At 40.9% G+C, this 19,627-nt stretch overlaps 1 protein-coding gene across 1 annotated transcript; it reads right to left on the reverse strand.

Moving 5' to 3' along the window:
- Positions 1 to 3,152: 3,152 nt before the first annotated feature.
- On the reverse strand, positions 3,153 to 4,250 carry LOC147005541 (TD and POZ domain-containing protein 1-like). Its single transcript, XM_085835286.1, has one exon. It carries the CDS (start codon positions 4,248 to 4,250, stop codon positions 3,153 to 3,155), a length of 1,098 nt encoding a protein of 365 aa, XP_085691412.1.
- Positions 4,251 to 19,627: the final 15,377 nt, after the last annotated feature.

Consider the following 19,627-nt stretch of genomic DNA (forward strand, 5'->3'; position numbering starts at 1 on the left):
ATAAATATTAGAACATTGCCAAGACTCACTTCAGGTACCTTAATGTAGCCCAGAGTTAGGCAATCCTGTGGTTCTGCAAGCTAGGGTAGAGTCTTGTATATTCCAGGCTACTGCACAGCTCACTGCCCTTAAATTTGGGCACCCTATAGTTAATAAGGCTCCACCTTAGTGCTTTTAGAACCTGCCCTGTTCAGTAGTGACATTTGAACGTAGGCGATTGAAGTTGGCATGGAGGAGGGAATAATTCCATAAGTGTTTCCCTGCTCTCTTCTTTTGCTGTGTTCTTAGTGAAATGCCTGCTGCATTTGAAGGCTGAGATAATGGGCTAGCTTTTGTAAAGGAAGAGTAGGGAAGAAGATTTTGTGATCCTCCTGGGTTGGCGCTTTACAGGAAAGAAAAAGCAAGCAGATTTCCTGCTATACATCTGGGAAAGAGAATGGGGAAATTGTAAGTGGGGGATCAAAGAGAGAGATGTGGGTCTGCCTTTAGAATTCTGTTACTACACACAGACTGGCACTTTTGTTAGCATGGGGGCAAGGATGGCTTGGGGTCTGGGACAGAGCAAAGAGTAGGAGGAGAGAGATTCAAAGGAGAAGATCTGTGTGGTCCACACGATATGGGAAGAATGGGCAATGAAAACTCCACCAGGTGGTACACTACAGAGGTGGAGTTGAGATAGTGGGATTGGGTCTGTGGGAACTGATGTAAGAGAAGATCTGTAAGCAGAAGTCTACCTGGTATGCTGGCAGGCATGGCCTGCAGCCATGGTACTTAAACTGTGACTCCCCATCCCTTTCTCAGTCTAATGATCCATTCATAAGGGTTGAATGTCAGATATACTGTATATCAGCTATTTACAGTATGATTCATAACAGAAGCAACATTACAATTATGAGGTAGCCAGAAAGTACTTTAATGGTTCTGGTTGTTCACAACATGAAAAACTCTTTTAAGAAGTCCCAGCATCCTTAATCATCAGAGAAATGGAAATCAAAACAACCCTGTGATTCCATCTCACACCAGTCAGAATGGCTAAGATCAAAAATTCAGGTGACAGCAGATGCTGGCAAGGATGTGGAGAAAGAGAAACACTCCTCCATTGTTGGTGGGATTACAAGCTTGTACAAGCACTCTGGAAATCAGTCTGGAGGTTCCTCAGAAAAATGGACATAGTACTACCAGAGGATCCCGCAATAACTTTCCTGGGCATATATCCAGATGCTGTCGAACCAGTAAGAAGGACACATGCTCCACTATGTTCATAGCAGCCTTATTTATAATAGCCAGAAGCTGGAAAGAACCCAGATGCCCCTCAACAGAGGAATGGATACAAAAATGTGGTACATTTACACAATGGAGTACTACTCAGCTATTAAAAAGAATGAATTTATGAAATTCCTAGGCAAATGGTTGGACCTGGAGGGCATCATCCTGAGTGAGGTAACACAATCACAAAAGAACTCAAATAATATGTACTCAGTGATAAGTGGATATTAGCCCAGAAACTTAGTATACCCGAGATATAAGAGACAATTTGTAAAACACATGAAACTGAAGAAGAATGAAGACCAAAGTGTGGACACTTTGCCCTTTCTTAGAATTGGAAGCAATCTTCCATGGAAGGAGTTACAGAGACAAAGTTTGGAACTGAGACAAAAGGATGGACCATCTAGAGACTGCCATATCCAGGAATCAATCCTACAATTAGCCTCCAAACGATGACACCATTGCATACACTAGCAAGCATTTGCTGAAAGGACCCTGATATAGCTGTCTCTTGTGAGACTAGGCCAGGGCCTAGCAAATACATAAGTGGATACTCATTGTCAGCTATTGGATGGATCACAGGGCCCCCAATGGAGAAGCTAGAGAAAGTATCCAAGGAGCTAAAGAGATCTGCAACCCTGTAGGTGCAACAAAATTATGAACTAACCAGTACCCTGGAGCTCTTGACTCTAGCTGCATATGTATCAAAAGATGGCGTAAGTAGGCCATCACTGGAAAGAGAGGCCCATTGGGCATGCAAACTTTATATGCCCCAGTACAGGGGAACACCAGTGCAAAAAAGTGGTAATGGATGGGTAGGGGAGTTTGGGGGAGGGTATGGGGGACTTTTGGGATAGCATTGGAAATGTAATTGAGGAAAATACATAATATATATATATATATATATATATATATATATATATATATGAATTTGAAAACCACTAGATGAGGTTATATACATGTGTAATGAATCAATCCCTTCAAATGTTTTCAAAATAGATGAAACATTTTTGCATGTGTTGACCCACAAACACTTCTCCCAGAAGGAGTAGACTCCCTCCAATTTGGCCTGCACTTCTTAGTTGTCATAAGAGCGTGATGGTGGAGTTCTAATTTGCCACCATTAAATTCCAAGAAAAAGGACAATGAGTTTCTACTACTGGTGGGACAGCAAGGGTTCTGTACAAACATCCACAGCTCAGCTTGGCTACTTAGACTACACGTCACTTATCTTAACATAAACATCTCTGGAATCCAGAATGATTTCAAAAGTTTTATTCATATTAAAAATTATTTGCTTAAAGATTTGTCTACAGAAATGTTTGTGGCTATGGAGACCAGAAGAGGGCGTCAGATCCTCTGAATAACCAGTTACAGGTGGCTGAAAACTCCTCTGTGTGTGCTGGGAAGTTAAACAGAGTTCTCCGAGAGAGCAGTAATTGCTTTTACAGCTGAGTTCCCACAAATGAGTCTTTCAAAAGAAACTCTACACTGTTTTTCCTTCTCTGATGTGTAAACACTCATGTTTGATTTCTCCTTTCCTCTGACTATGGTCATCTGTTCTGCTCAGTCCACTGTAGATAGATTTCTTCAAAGAAACTCAGTTGGCCCATGCTTAGGGCCAGCACCTAAATTATTCAGTTTGCAAGACATTAGGCAAGAATCACACAAGAATATCAAAAGTGTAGATGTCAGGTAGAATGTCCCAGACTGCAGTGCTGCCCTTCCTACACCCACTATTTAACCATTTTCCAGGTGATTTAAATCCTCATCCACCATGATGCCTTTCCCCAGATTCAATGTAAATTCTTCCCCAATACCATAGTCTAACCAGAAGTCATTGGTAAAAACACTAGTTGTTGTTGCTGTTGGAAGAAAGATGTAAATCATAGCTGGTTAGATCCTGAGATCACTTTCGGCTCCAAGAAAGAACACTGTGCAGAAGCCAGGGACTGGAATGCTTCAGCCACCAAGTGGGGATGAGACTCCACCATTGACTTCCACTCTGAGGTCTCACAGACCTCAGAGGCATAAAAGGCAATGAAATCAAGGGCCTGAGTCTTCAGCTTCTCTGTGCTGTGCAGGTCAGCCAGGATGAGAGTGTGTGCAGCATTCTTCACAGAGAGGTTCCTGCAGAGGGCATCCTCACACAGGACCTTCAGGCTCACCAGGCCATACTTGTCAGCAGCTGCCAGCACATCACAGGCCATGGAGTGGCTGTGGAGGTGTGGTGCCTTCCCCGTGTAGATGAAACCCATCATCTCCTTGAAGACTTGGGGATTCAGGTTATGGATCTTAATAGGGGTCTTTAGACTCCCCTTCATTTCATGTTCAAACATGGCTCTGAAAACTGGAGAGCGAGCTGCTAGGATGGCCTTGTGAGCCCTGAATTCATGGCCAGCTACCAACAGACAGCAATCTGTGAAGAGGGAATTCTCCCATAGCTCTCCTAGGTCATCTGTCAACATGTGCCTTGGATCCTTGATTGCAGGTGTTATGTTTTGTCTAGGCATGTTATATGTGCGTCCTACTATGGTCACCTTGCAGCAGATGGTGAGCTGATCTTCAGGTAGAAGGCAATTCTGATGGGAGAGGAGGAGATCTCGAAGGAGAAACTTTTTGAATCCACTCTGTTCATATGTCAGAAAGCATTCGACAGTGGGGCTCTTTGTTTTTTGATATTTCTCTCCTTGGGAATTTATGATCCAGAACTTTAACTTTGCCCAAACGGGGCTCTGCAGATGGCTGAGCAAAACTATGTAAACTGACAGGTAATCTTTGCTTTCTTTATCAACCCCCTTTGGGTATACCCTCAAACACCATGCCACTTCCTTATTCTCCTCTGATGAGAACACTGGGCTTGTAATCCTTCTCTGAATTCCCCCCATGCAAAATGAAAAGTTGCTAATGGTCCATTTATAGCAGAATTTCTCAACACTGCTCTGTGTGGAGCCCCAGTTCTCGAATTCCATGTCCTCTGACATTTCTGCTGGAGGATTTGTGGAGGTTAAAGTTGGTCTGAGAAGAAGAAGTAGAAGTTCTTTACTCTTCTTCCTGTTGAATAAAATTATAGGTCACTTTAGATTTTATTTTGAATTTCTCTTAGATCCTCTTTCTCTCTCCCTCTCTCTTTCTCTGTCTTCTTTTTCTGTCTTCCTCTGCCTCTCCTGTCTTCTCATCCATACTCAACTCCACTTCCCATGCTATAAATAAACTTTTATCTCTACTAATCCTGTTATATGGCTGTTATCTGAGGGGGAAGGATGCCTCAGCACTGGCCCACCAGGGTACCACTCCCTACCTCACCATACCTTGCTCTAGCAAACATGTCCTGGGATTCATTTGTAAAAACACAACATTGATATTGTGATACAGATTTAAAAACTTGCAAGTTAACATCTTCTGCTTCCACACATTGCTGGATAGAACTCTCCATCCAAACACCAGCAAATGGGTAAGCTCCCTCTCCCACACTGGTCAGTGTGAATGTCACCTTGTCCCAAGGGAGGGATATTGAGCTCACAGCCACCCTGTGTGGTCTTTGTGGATGGAGACAGTCCCAGTCTTTATGATTGTCCTCCTTGCTGACTCCTCATTTTAGGACTTTTTTCTTGAGTGACATTTCCTCTCTCCTCTGTGTCTTTCACTTTTCTTACTGCTGAGAAACCCCAGGCCTGTTTAAACCATTATTTACCTCTCTGCTCACTCAGGTACTGGCCTGATCTCAGACCCCAATTGACTACTTGAGGTCTTGGTGATCTGTCCCTCCTGTTGTTTTAGTTAACTTATCCTCAGGATGCTGGTAGGGGAAATTAATAACTGCCACTCTCACCCAGAAAGGATATGCCTTTGCAGCCACTCCCAGGATCCTTACTGAGATGCCTCCCTCTCTTTAAGGCTTCTGAATTCACAGGCTACATTTGGCCCCAATATCCACTAAGCAATGACTCTACATTGCTGTTTAAGGACACTTATATATATTATACAATTCTCTCACCAGCCATCCAGAAAAATCGAAAGGTTTCTATGCAGGGTCCCCTCCCACCACCTCCATCTCTTGCCACTTTATTCTTTGCTCTCCCTCCTGCATACAGGCACAGTGAAAGACTGCCTGGATTGGGGTATGATAACCACTGAGAAACAGTGTTCCCCCTTTTGATTCAGACATTGCCTCTGTGGCTGCCTCTAGCTTCTTCTGTAGTTTCCCCCTTTCATGCTTGCTCTCTGCCCTACCCAAAACCACGGGGCCCAAACATGCTTGCTAGAATTGCAGGCAGACAGAGCACAGCTGCAGGCCCTGCCTCTTACTCCCTGCCCCTCCCAAGGTGCTTGCTCTCTTTTCCTTGCAGCACTTGTGTCCTGCTCATACCAGTTTGAGTTCTGCCTATGCTTCTGTGCTCCTGTGGCCTACCCACCACCACTACTCTCAACTCTGATTACTTTCCATTCTGTTCTGCATCAGCTCTAAACCAGGTGTAACAGCTGACCTGCTCCATGTGTAGATCAGACCCACTGGTCTGGCTACAGTAAAAAAAACAAAAAAAAACAAAAAAAACAAAAAACTGACTATGGAGAAAGCAGTAACCTTTTGTCCAAACAAAATATGTCCATTTATCTCTATATGTTTGTCATTTTATATGTTTTTATCTGCTGATAAACAATTATCTTTGCCATTCCAAGATATAACAAACATGTGACATTCCTCCAGGCAGAACTGTAGATTCAGCACCATCTTGGTTTGGGGCAAATTTGTGAGTGTCTGCCATCTTTTCTGTGGGCAGATAAGGTTCTTCTATGCTATTGCTTCATTGCCATTTTAGCCAAGGGAGGTCACATGAATGGCTGTAGCTTCAGTGCCATCTTAGTTAATGACAGTCCAATAACCAACCATAATCTTTGTTATAGGCAATTCCTACCTCACTGCCTCCTCACCTTAGAACATCCTGACATAGGGTCTCCTACTTCTATCCTGCCTTGGTAAATAATAACTTTTAATATTAATTTAAAGATTTACAATAGTAAAAAAGGTTAATGATCACTGCCTTATGTTTAAGCTTATTAGGACAGAGGACACACCCCACCCAAAGCAAAACCGTTACAACCTCACCTAACCCCACCAAGGTCTCCCAGAAGATGTAGGCATAGTGACAAGACTGCATAGATTGTGTTATGATAACCACGAGTTACAGAGCTCCATTGCCTTGAGGGTGCCTGGACTCAGCCTACAATATCAAACTGAGGATTCCCAGAGAGTTAAATCTCTCATATTGCCTAGGACAAGCTGAGTCTTTTCCCCTAGTTCCTATTCCACAAGAAAATTGCTTCTTGTTTTCTGGGCTTAATGGACACCCAAAATCTGCCTGAGTTGTGATGGAGAATGCAGGGACCTCAGAAAACTTTCTACATAGTTGACTATTGATGAATCTGTCATTTTAATTAATGACATCTAGATTATAATTTATTTTTCCCAAATTTCTAACTACATTGAGAGCTGAGCTAACCACAGCTAGAAAACAAACCTCTAGCTCCTTACCAAGGTAATTTACCATCTTATTAGCTCATTAGTCAATTTGCTAACTACTTAAGACTACCTGATCTCTTATCATAGACAGTTTTTCTTTACTCTCCAGCTTCAATATAAAGGATACACAAGTTCAGATGTAACCTTCCACAGACATAACCTTCTGTTATTTCCTTTCCTAAACTTAATTATCATTTTCCTTCCCTTGTTAAACTACTGTCCTAACTTTAATCAATAGAGTACTTATAAATTAGCCTAACCCTAATAAAACATTCCAGTATATATCCCAACTCTTATAATCACAAGAGTAAATTTTGAGTTTTTTTTTATTGTCTTTAACCTATAGCCTTTAAGTGTTTCTCATGCTAAATCTATACTACCAGCTGTCATAGGTACAAATATGAGTTTCCTTTGGTTGTCTTTCTTTCTTTTTTTTTTTTTTTTTTTTTTGGTTATTTTGAGACAGGGTTTCTCTGTGTAGACCTGGCTGTCCTGGAACTCACTCGGTAGACCAGGTTGGCCTGGAACTCAGAAATCCACCTGCCTCTGCCTCCCACGTGCTGGGTTAAAAGGTGTGTGCCACCACTGCCCTTTGGTTGCCTTTTAACTATAGACTTAAGGTGATTCTCATGCTAAACGATAGGATCAATTATCATATTCACAAGATCATCAAATTTTCCAGTTTCCATTAACTGTCCTTTCAATACAGATTTCAAAAGGCTTCTCATTAAACCTTTTTTTTTTTTTAAGTTTCCTAGACAGAAGAAAAAGACCTTCTTGCTCTTTCTGCTCCAGAAAAGGTTTTTGTCTTCCCTAAACTCATCTTAAAAACTCTTCATGCTGTTACAAATTTATCTCTTTTGTAAACTTATAAGCTCCAAGAAACACAATGAGATCTACCTCTCATGGACCAAACAGACACCATTTTGATAATTAAACCTGCCAATTAATAATCTATGTTCCCACTTGCAACCTATTCTAGAAAATGGGATTCCTCTCCTGTTCCCTAGCATTGGGACTCCCCTCACCTCAACCACCAAGACCTAAGGGTTTCAAATGTACTCCTAAGAAAAATGTACTTCTTTTCTCCCAAAATATATACATAACTTCATTCTCTACTACATATGTATTATTTTCTTCTCCTCCTCGTCTTCCTCGTCCTCCTCCTACTACTACTTTTACTACTACCAACACACACACAATGATTCAGCATCTTGTCAGGTCCAGGACTTTACTCAAAATCCACTTCCATGACAGATCCAGAGAAGCAACCCAATGCTCCAGTCTACTCTCACAGACACAGATGCTTCAACTGGATATCCTCTATTTACCTACAGATGGTTCCACAGACCCCGGATAACAAGGAATCAGTAAACTCTCCTAAGACTGGGCCAACATCTCCATCCATATTTTCTTTGGTTTCCCAAAGACTCATCATCCCAAAGTCAGCAGGAAGTAACTAAAGATAATGACTGACCCTATTCGTGCTCCACAATTGTCTCTGCCTAGTGTTACCTTTTATTTTAAATTAATCCAAAATGAAAGAATGTTATCATTCTTTCTAAGCTCCAATCAACAGTTACCTGTCAATAGCCAGGTATGTCTGATTCATTATAAAACAGTTTATTTACCCCCTCCTTGCACTTTTATTCTCTCTTATTCTCCCTGACTCTGTAACCACTTTCTCCCTCTCTCCCCTTCCTCTTTCCCCCATTTATTCCACATGTTCCTAGCCTGATTCTCCACTTCTTTTTTCTCTTACTTATTCTCCCCCCTCTTTCTCTGCCTCTATTCTCTTCTCATCCCTAGTCAACTCCCCTTCCAGTGCTCTAAATAAACTGTATTCTAGAGAAAACCTGTACTAAACCAAACTGTACAATAAACTCTATTAGACACTGTGGCTGATACCACAGGCGGAAGGGATGCTTCAGCATGGGCCTGCCAAAGTACACCACCCACTCTACCATATTTGGTTCTAACAAACATATAAAGCACAGCAATTATTATATAGAACTTTGGATGAGCTTGGAAAATGTTACACATTCACATTCAAATACATTGTATTAGTCAGGGTCACATAGAGAACACACAGAATTAATTCCTTTATAATAATAGGAAGTGGATATGTGAGAAAAACTTATAGGATCAGATCCAGTTAATCCATCAATGGCTAAAGCCAGTACTTACTTGGTCCACAAGGTTTGAAGTCTCAGGTGTTCTTCAGTAGATGCTGGAATTCTGAAGATGTGGGCTCCAATACCTGTGAAGAAATGGACTTGCTCTTATGAGAGCAAGCAGACAAGGACAGAGCGTCCTTCTTCCATGTGCTTATATAGGCTTAGAACAGAAGGTGTGGCCCAGTTGAAGGTGTGTCTCCTAGTCTCAAAGCTGGATTAAAGGTGTGTGTTTTCCTGCCTCTAAACTCAGATTAAAGGTGTGTGTTTCTACCTGGAGTCTGTATTTGAACTGGATTTATCTACTTTTACTTAAGCAAAAAAAAAAAAAAAAAAAAATTAAAGGTATGCCATCAATTTTTGCATGGTCCTTAAGTCCACAGGTAGTAACACAGGAAGAATAGCCATCAACAGTTTACTTTGCTTGCTAGGGTCAGTCTTCCATAATTAAAGTGATCATGTCAATCTCTGCACAGAGATTGTTTATTTACCCTTGTGCTTGTCTTACACTGATATTTGCTATAAAAATGATCAGGGAAGAAGTGTTTTCCTTAACATGTCAGAAGTCTGAGTGTTCACAAACTGGAGGGAATGAGGAAGAGCTCCTATATGGTAGGCAGGAATCAGAGCCCCCAAACTATGAAGATGCCTTTCTTCTTTCCTTCGTGTTATTCTAATCAGAACCACCAACCTTGTGATGACTCCACCCAATTTGGGTAGTGGTCTTGTACTTCACCTCAGGAAATCATAATTAGAATTCCTTTTTCAGAGCCACTTAAGGGTCTGGTTTAGGAATATCCTAAATGCTTCTCAATTCAATCACTTTAATTTGCAGGATTCACCTCTTAACTCTGCATTCTCCCCTGATGAGTTCTGTCCTTTACAGACTTGGACTGCCCTGCTTTCTCTGCTAGTCCTGTAAGGGGAGAGATTTTACTGCTTTCCAAGGGCTGCAGCATATATTGAAGAGATATCAAAGATTTGTTATTACTGCCCTTATGTACAATGAAGTGTAAAATTCTGCCTACATCTCTCATATCTCCAGTTTTTCATGTCTTACACCTATAGTCTAGAGGACACAGAAACAACTACAGTGATTCAATTAGCTCAGATACTCCCAGATCTCCTGTATTTCTGGCTTCAGTGCTGCTCATTCATCAGGATAAATCAATTGGTTTTGATTTCTGATTCCTTCCTTGGACTTATTGCTATTATTAACAGCAGTGACTCTTCATCAGGTTGTTTTAAGAACTTGGTGGGAAGGACCAGAGACTCAGATCCCAGTTCTCAAACACCTAGAATCACATTTTTCACAGTCTCTGGACACTGGTATCTAAACTGAAGATGCCTTGACCAGACTTTCCTCTAGAGATGATCTAGCAGTTGACTTTCTAACATGTTTGTTGTAACACTAACTATTATTCACCTATATTTATTAACATTTCTGAGGCTTTCTGCCTCCACATGTCAACCTTGGCCTAGAACTAGAAGCGTTGAGTTTCTGTTAAATCTATTCAACCCTTAGAATATTTTCAGCATCTGAAAATTATATCTGAATAAGCTCACTCCTTCCTAGTTCATTCTGAGCACTAGTTGGTTGATTTAAGGCTCCTCTCCAGGTCACCGATTCAATCTGTATTGTTTCTGTTTTTCCTGAAATGCTCTGCTTGGCCTCATACTAATTTTTGACAATCTGTTCTACTCTTCTGGATCTTTCTGGCTCTCTGAATCATTCTGTCTTTCTATACCTGTGTCTCCATTGTTCTATCTTCTTCCTGTCTCTGAAAAACTCTCCTGGAAAACCTACCTTCTCTCTTTTCTCTGTATTCTGGCTTCTTGTTTTTTCATTATTTATTTTATTAATTTGCATCCCAAATGTTGCCCTATCCCAGTAACCCTCTCAGATTTCTTTAGTCCTTCCACATCCCCTCTGCCTCTGAGAGGGTGCCCCACAGCACTTCCCTCCATGAGTCATTAAGTCTCTCCAAGATTAGTCACTCCTTTTCCACTGAGGCCAAACAAAGTGAGCCTCTACTACATATGTACTTGGTTCCTCCATGACCTCCAGGAGATGGTAGATAGGGTACAATGTGGGGTGGACCATCTCAAAGCATCAGATCCATGATTAGATTGTAGCTTATTGCGTTAGCCTAAGCCTTGTTTCCTCCCTTTTTATCTTTTCTATTTTAGAAGTTGATTTATTGAGTTTTTTTTTAATTTTTAATATTTTTATTACATATTTTCCTCAGTTACATTTCCAATCCTATCCCAAAAGTCCCCCATAGCGCCCCCCCCACTTCCCGACCCACCCATTCCCATTCTTTTGGCCCTGGCATTCCCCTATATTGGGGCATATAAAGTTTGCAAGTCCAATGGGCCTCTCTTTCCAGTGATGGCTGACTAGGCCATCTTTCGATACATATGCAGCTAGAGACAAGAGCTCCGGGGTTCTGGTTAGTACATCATGTTGTTCCAACAATAGGGTTGCAGATCCCTTTAGCTCCTTGGGTACTTTCTCTAGCTTCTCCATTGGGAGCCCTGTGATACATCCAATAGCTGACTGTGAACATACACTCCTGTGTTTGCTAGGCCCTGGCATCGTCTCACAAGAGACAGCTATATTTGGGTCCTTTCAGCAAAATCTTGCTAGTGTATGCAATGGTGTCAGCGTTTAGAAGCTGCTTATGGGATGGATCCCTGGATACGGCAGTCTCTAAATGGTCCATCCTTTCATCACAGCTACGAACTTTGTCTCTGTAACTCCTTCCCTGGGTGTTTTGTTCCCAATTCTAAGAAGGGGCACAGTGTCCACACTTTGGTCTTCATTCTTCTTGAGTTTCATGCGTTTAGCAAATTGTATCTTATATCTTGGGTGTCCTAAGTTTTGGGCTAATATCCACTTATCAGTGAATACATATTGTGTGAGTTCTTTTGTGATTGTGTTACTTCACTCAAGATGATGCCCTCCAGGTCCATCCATTTGGCTAGGAATTTCATAAATTCATTCTTTTTAATAGCGGAGTAGTACTCCATTGTGTAAATGTACCATAATTTCTGTATCCATTCCTCTGTTGAGGGACATCTGGGTTCTCTGGCTATTATAAATAGGGCCGCTATGAACATAGTGGAGCATGTGTCCATTTTACCGGTTGGGACATCTTCGGGATATATGCCCAGGAGAGTATTGTGGGACCCTCCGGTAGTACTATGTCCAATTTTCTGAGGAACCGCCAGACTGATTTCCAGAGTGGTTGTACAAGCTTGCAATCCCACCAACAATGGAGGAGTGTTCCTCTTTCTCCACATCCTCCCCAGCATCTGCTGTCACCTGAATATTTGATCTTAGCCATTCTGACTGGTGTGAGGTGGAATCTCAGGGTTGTTTTGATTTGCGTTTCCCTGATGATTAAGGATGTTGAACATTTTTTCAGGTGCTTCTCTGCCATTAGGTATTCCTCAGGTGAGAATTCTTTGTTCAGTTCTGAGCCCCATTTTTTAATGGGGTTATTTGACTTTCTGGATTCCACCTTCTTGAGTTCCTTATATATATTGGATATTAGTCCCTTATCTGATTTAGGATAGGTGAAGATCTTTTCCCAATCTGTTGGTGGTTTTTTTGTCTTATTGATGGTGTCTTTAGCCTTACAGAAGCTTTGCAGTTTCATGAGGTCCCACTTGTCAATTCTCGATCTTACAGCGCAAGCAATTACTGTTCTATTCAAGAATTTTTCCCCTGTGCCCATATCTTCAAGGCTTTTCCCCACTTTCTCCTCTATAAGTTTCAGTGTCTCTGGTTTTATGTGAAGTTCCTTGATCCACTTAGACTTGACCTTAGTACAAGGAGATAGGAATGGATCGATTCGCATTCTTCTACATGTTAACAACCAGTTGTGCCAGCACCATTTGTTGAAAATGCTGTCTTTCTTCCACTGGATGTTTTTAGCTCCCTTGTCGAAGATCAAGTGACCATAGGTGTGTGGGTTCATTTCTGGGTCTTCAATTCTATTCCATTGGTCTATTTGTCTGTCACTATACCAGTACCATGAAGTTTTTATCACAATTGTTCTGTAGTAAAGCTTTAGGTCCGGCATGGTGATTCCACCAGAGGTTCTTTTATCCTTGAGAATAGTTTTTGCTATCCTAGGTTTTTTGTTATTCCAGATGAATTTGCAGATTGCACTTTCTAATTCGTTGAAGAATTGATTTGGAATTTTGATGGGGATTGCATTGAATCTGTAGATTGCTTTTGGCAAGATAGCCATTTTTACAATGTTGATCCTGCCAATCCATGAGCATGAGAGATCTTTCCATCTTCTGAGATCTTCTATAATTTCTTTCTTCAGAGACTTGAAGTTTTTATTATACAGATCTTTCACTTCCTTAGTTAGAGTCACGCCAAGATATTTTATATTATTTGTGACTATTGAGAAGGGTGTTGTTTCCCTAATTTCTTTCTCAGCCTGTTTATTCTTTGTGTAGAGAAAGGCCATTGATTTGTTTGAGTTAATTTTATATCCAGCTACTTCACCGAAGCTGTTTATCAGGCTTAGGAGTTCTCTGGTGGAATTTTTAGGGTCACTTATATATACTATCATATCATCTGCAAAAAGTGATATTTTGACTTCATCTTTTCCAATTTGTATCCCTTTGATCTCCTTTTGTTGTCGAATTGCTCTGGCTAGGACTTCAAGTACAATGTTGAATAGGTATGGAGAAAGTGGACAGCCTTGTCTAGTCCCTGATTTTAGAGGGATTGCTTCAAGCTTCTGACCATTTACTTTGATGTTGGCTACTGGTTTGCTGTAGATTGCTTTTATCATGTTTAGGTATGGGCCTTGAATTCCTGATCTTTCCAAGACTTTTATCATGAATGGGTGTTGGATCTTGTCAAATGCTTTTCCTGCATCTAACGAGTTGACCATGTGGTTTTTGTCTTTGAGTTTGTTTATATACTGGATTACGTTGATGGATTTCCGTATATTGAACCATCCCTGCATCCCTGGGATGAAACCTACTTGGTCAGGATGGATGATTGTTTTGACGTGTTCTTGGATTCGGTTAGCAAGAAGTTTATTGAGGATTTTTGCATCAATATTCATAAGGGATATTGGTCTGAAGTTTTCTATCTTTGTTGGGTCTTTTTGTGGTTCAGGTATCAGAGTAATTGTGGCTTCATAGAATGAGTTGGGTAGAGTACCTTCTGTTTCTATTTTGTGGAATAGTTTGTGAAGAACTGGAATTAGACCTTCTTTGAAGGTCTGATAGAACTCTGTACTAAACCCATCTGGTCCTGGGCTTTTTTTAGTTGGGAGACTATTAATGACTGCTTCTATTTCTTTGGGGGATATAGGGCTGTTTAGATCATTAACCTGATCTTGATTCAACTTTGGTACCTGGTATCTGTCTAGGAACTTCTCCATTTCATCCAGGTTCTCCAGTTTTGTCGAGTATAGCCTTTGGTAGAAGGATCTGATGGTGTTTTGGATGTCTTCAGGATCTGTTGTTATGTCTCCTTTTTCATTTCTGATTTTGTTAATTAGGATGCTTTCCCTGTGCCCTCTAGTGAGTCTGGATAAGGGTTTACCTATCTTGTTGATTTTCTCAAAGAACCAGCTCCTTGATTGGTTGATTCTTTGAATAGTTTTTCTTGTTTCCACTTGGTTGATTTCGCCCCTGAGTTTGATTATTTCCTGCTGTCTACTCCTCTTGGGTGAATTTGCTTCCTTTTGTTCTAGTGCTTTTAGGTGTGTTGTCAAGCTGCTAATGTGTGCTCTCTCTAGTTTCCTTTTGGAGGCACTCAGAGCTATGAGTTTTCCTCTTAGAAATGCTTTCATTGCGTCCCATAAGTTTGGGTATGTTGTGGATTCATTTTCATTGAACTCTAAAAAGTCCTTAATTTCTTTCTTTATTCCTTCCTTGACCAAGGTATCATTGAGAAGAGTGTTGTTCAGTTTCCATGTGAAGGTTGGCTTTCTATTATTTATTTTGTTATGAAGATCAGCCTTAGTCCATGGTGATCTGATAGGATGCATGGGACAATTTCAATATTTTTGTATCTGTTGAGGCCTGTTTTGTGACCAATAATGTGGTCAATTTTGGAGAAGGTACCATGAGGTGCTGAAAAGAAGGTATATCCTTTTGTTTTAGGATAGAATGTTCTGTAGATATCTGCCAGATCCATTTGATTCATAACTTCTGTTAGTTTCACTGTGTCCCTGTTTAGTTTCTGTTTCCATGATCTGTCCATTGGTGAAAGTGGTGTGTTGAAGTCTCCCACTATTATTGTATGAGGTGCAATGTGTGCTTTGAGATTTACTAAAGTTTCTTTAATGAATGTGGCTGCCTTTGTATTTGGAGCATAGATATTCAGGATTGATAGTTCCTCTTGGAGGATTTTACCTTTGATGAGTATGAAGTGCCCCTCCCTGTCTTTTTTGATGACTTTGGGTTGGAAGTCAATCTTATCAGATATTAGAATGGCTACTCCAGCTTGTTTCTTCATACCATTTGCTTGGATAATTGTTTTCCAGCCTTTCATTCTGAGGTAGTGTCTATCTTTTTCTCTGAGATGAGTTTCCTGTAAGCAGCAAAATGTTGGGTCTTGTTTGTGTAGCCAGTTTGTTAGTCTATATCTTTTTATTGGGGAGTTGAGTCCATTGATATTAAGAGATATTAAGGAAAAGTAATTGTTGTTTCCTGTTATTTTTGTTGTTATAGTTGGCATTCTGTTCTTGTGGCTGTCTTCTGTTAGGTTTGTTGAGGGATTACCTTCTTGTTGTTTCTAGGGCGTGGTTCCTGTCCTTGTATTGGTTTTTTTCTGTTATTATCCTTTGAAGGGCTGGATTCGTGGAGAGATAATGTGTGAATTTGGTTTTGTCATGGAATGCTTTGTTTTCTCCATCTATGTTAATTGAGAGTTTGGCTGGGTATAGTAGCCTGGGCTGGAGTTTGTGTTCTTTTAGTGTCTGTATAACATCTGTCCAGGAACTTCTGGCTTTCATAGTCTCTGGTGAGAAATCTGGTGTAATTCTGATAGGCTTGCCTTTATATGTTACTTGGCCTTTTTCTCTTACTGCTTTTAGTATTCTATCTTTATTTAGAGCATTTGTTGTTGTGATTATTATGTGTCGGGAGGTATTTCTTTTCTGGTCCAGTCTCTTTGGAGTTCTTTGTCTTCTTGTATGTTCATGGGCATCTCTTTCTTTAGATTTGGGAAGTTTTCTTCTATAATTTTGTTGAAGATGTTTGCTGGTCCTTTGAGTTGAAAATCTTCATTCTCATCCACTTCTATTATCCGTAGGTTTGGTCTTCTCATTGTGTCCTGTATTTCTTGCATGTTTTGAGGTAGGATCTGTTTGCATTTTACATTTTCCTTGATTGTTGTGCAGATGTTCTCTATGGAATCTTCTGCACCTGAGATTGTCTCTTCCATCTCTTGTATTCTGTTGCTGATGCTGGTATCTATGGTTCCAGATTTCTTTCCTAGGGTTTCTATATCCAGTGTTGCCTCATTTTGCGTTTTCTTTATTGTGTCTACTTCACTTTTTAGGTCTAGTATGGTTTTGTTCATTTCCATCATCTGTTTGGATGTGTTTTCCTGTTTTTCATTAAGGACTTCTACCTGTTTGATTAGGTTATCCTGTTTTTCTATAAGGAATTGTTACTCTTTAGCAGTGTTCTCCTGCAATTCTTTAAGGGATTTTTGTGCTTCCTCTTTACTGTCTTCTACCTGTTTACCAGTGTTCCTTTGTATTTTTTTAAGTGTGTTATTAAAGTCCTTCTTGAAGTCCTCTACCATCATCATGAGATATGCTTTTAGATCCGTGTCTAGCTTTTCCGGTGTGTTGGGGTGCCCTGGACTGGGCGAAGTGGGTGTGCTGGGTTCTGACGATGGTGAGTATTCTTGGTTTCTGTTAGTAAGATTATTACGTTTACCTTTCGCCATCTGGTAATCTCTGGGGTTAGTTGTTGTCGTTGTCACTGATTAAAGATTGGAGCAGAAGCTGTGTTCCACTCACCAGCAGTCTCAAAATCCTGTGGCGGGGGTCGTGGGTAGCTGGCGGGTGTCAGCTGACCCTGCGCTCTAGCTACCCCAGTGCTGGTCCGGCCGGAAGAGGCCTGTGGTCCTACTCAGGCTGGTTTTCTGCTTCCTTAACTAATGCAGTCTCAGGTCCCGTGCGCAATTGGATTGGAGCAGAAGCTGTGTTCCAATCACCAGAAGTCTTAAAATCCTGTGGCGGGCGTTGTGGGTAGTTGGTGAGTGTCAGCCTACCCTGCGCCCTAGCTACCCTGACGCTTTTCTGACCGGAGAGGCTTGTGGCCCTACTCAGGCCGGATTTCTGCCTCCCCAACCAAAGCAGTCTCATGTCCCGCGTGATTGGACTGGAGCAAAAGCTGTGTTCCACTCACCAGCAGTCTCAAAATCCTGTGGCGGCGGTCGTGGGTAGCTGGCGGGTGTCAGCCGACCCTGCGCCCTAGCTACCCAGGCGCTTTTCTGATTGGAGAGGCTTGTGGCCCTACTCAGGCCGGGTTTCTGCCTCCTCAACCAAAGCAGTCTCAGGTCCCGCGTGATTGGACTGGAGCAGAAGCTGTGTTCCACTCACCAGCAGTCTCAAAATCCTGTGGCGGGGGTCTTGGGTAGCTGGCGGGTGTCAGCCAACCCTGCGCTCTAGCTACCCCTATGCTGGTCCGGCCGGAAGAGGCCTGTGGTCCTACTCAGGCTGGTTTTCTGCTTCCCTAACTAATGCAGTCTCAGGTCCCGCGCGCAATTGGATTGGAGTAGAAGCTGTGTTCCACTCACCAGCAGTCTCAAAATCCTGTGGCGGGGGTCGTGGGTAGCTGGCGGGTGTCAGCCGACCCTGTGCTCTAGCTACCCCGGTGCTGGTCCGGCCGGAAGAGCGTTTCCTCCCTTTTTTATTATTATTATTTTTAATAGCTGAGTAACACACCATTTTAAGAATGTACCACATTATATTTAGTCAGGTTTCTAATTTCTGGCCATGAGGAATAAGGAAACAATAAATATGGTTGATCAAGATCTCTGTGCTAGAGAGAAGCATCCTTTGGATATATGCCCAGCAGTGATATATGTGGGTCCTGAGGTAAACTGATTCCTATCTTTCTGAGGAATTACCACAGTAATTTACACAGTAGTTGTAAAAATGTTCATTCCAACCAGCAATGGAGAAGTGTTCCTATTTTTCCACATCCTGGTCAGGATGAGCTGTTACTAGTGTAACTGATCTTAGACATTCTGATTGATGTAAGATGGAATTTCAAAGTACTTTGACTTGCATTTCCCTAATATATAAGAATGTTGGAAATTTCTTTAAGTGATTTTCAGCCATTTGAATATTTCCCTATTGTGAGTTCTCTGTTTACTACTATAGCCCATTTTTAATTTGGATATTGTTTTTTCTCAAGTATCATGAATTTTTCATATATGTGTATTTACTTTACACAAACACATATATGAGTCAGTTTGCTTGTGCTTGTCTGTGTGTGTATAAAATGACAGATATTCACTGTCAATCAGATGATGATATGGTAGGTACACAGGAAGGAAGATCGCCTTTTCTTTTTTGGTTTGACAGTATCAACTTAAATGGTGAAAAATTCAGAATAATTCCAGTAAAATCAGGATGAAGACAAGATTGTGGACTTCCTCCATATCTACTTAATACAATATATAAAGTCTTATGTAGAACTAAGGAAAGTGAAGGAGACCAAGGGAAAAGAGATTGAAAAGGAAGAAGTCAAATGTTATTTGCAGATGATAGGATAGGATATATAGGTGACCCTAAAATTCTACTAGAGAACTCCTACAGCAGAAAAACACTTTCAACAAAGTAGCTGAATACAAGATTAACTACAGTGAAACAAACAACCTCAACAGCCCATGTTTATAGAAAGGACAAACAGACTGAGAATGAAATGATGGATACAGCACCTTTCACAATGGTCTCAAGCAATATACAATACCTTGTGCTAACTCTGACCAAACAAGTGGAAGTCTTATATGATAAAAGCTTCAAGTCTTGGACGAAACAAATTGAAAATCTCAGAAGATAGAAAGATATCCCATATTCATGAATCACTAGAATGAACAGAATTGAAAATGGCCATACTACCACAAGCAATCTACAGATTCAATGCAATTTCCACCAAAATCCAATGCAATTCTTCCAATTTGTTAAAGGACAATTCTCACCTTCAGAAGGAAACACAGGAAAACCCAGGGGAGTTAAACCAAAGTCAAACAATAAAAGGCCTTCAGGAGCTCTCACCATTCCAGATCTCAAGGTATAAAACTATATTAACAGAAAAAGCATGGCATTGTCATAAAAACAGACTCAATGATCAATGGAATCAAATTGAAGATCCATACGTAAACCAACACCAATATTAAAAACTGATTAAAAAAAAAGCCAAAATTACACAATGCAAAACAGACAACCTCTTGAACAAAAGAAGCTGGTCAAACTGGATGACTGCATGCACAAAATGAAAGTATATAAATATCTATCACCCTGCACAAAACTCAACTCAAAATGTATCAAAGACCTCAAGATAAAACCAAGTACAATGAACCTCATAGAAGAGAAAGTGAGAAACAGGCTTGAACTCATTGTCAAAGGAGACAACTTCCAGAACAGAACATTGACAG

Source organism: Mus caroli, unplaced genomic scaffold, assembly GCF_978045245.1.
Source record: "Mus caroli unplaced genomic scaffold, Mus_caroli_1 scaffold_3, whole genome shotgun sequence".
Classification (NCBI taxonomy): Eukaryota; Metazoa; Chordata; class Mammalia; order Rodentia; family Muridae; genus Mus; species Mus caroli.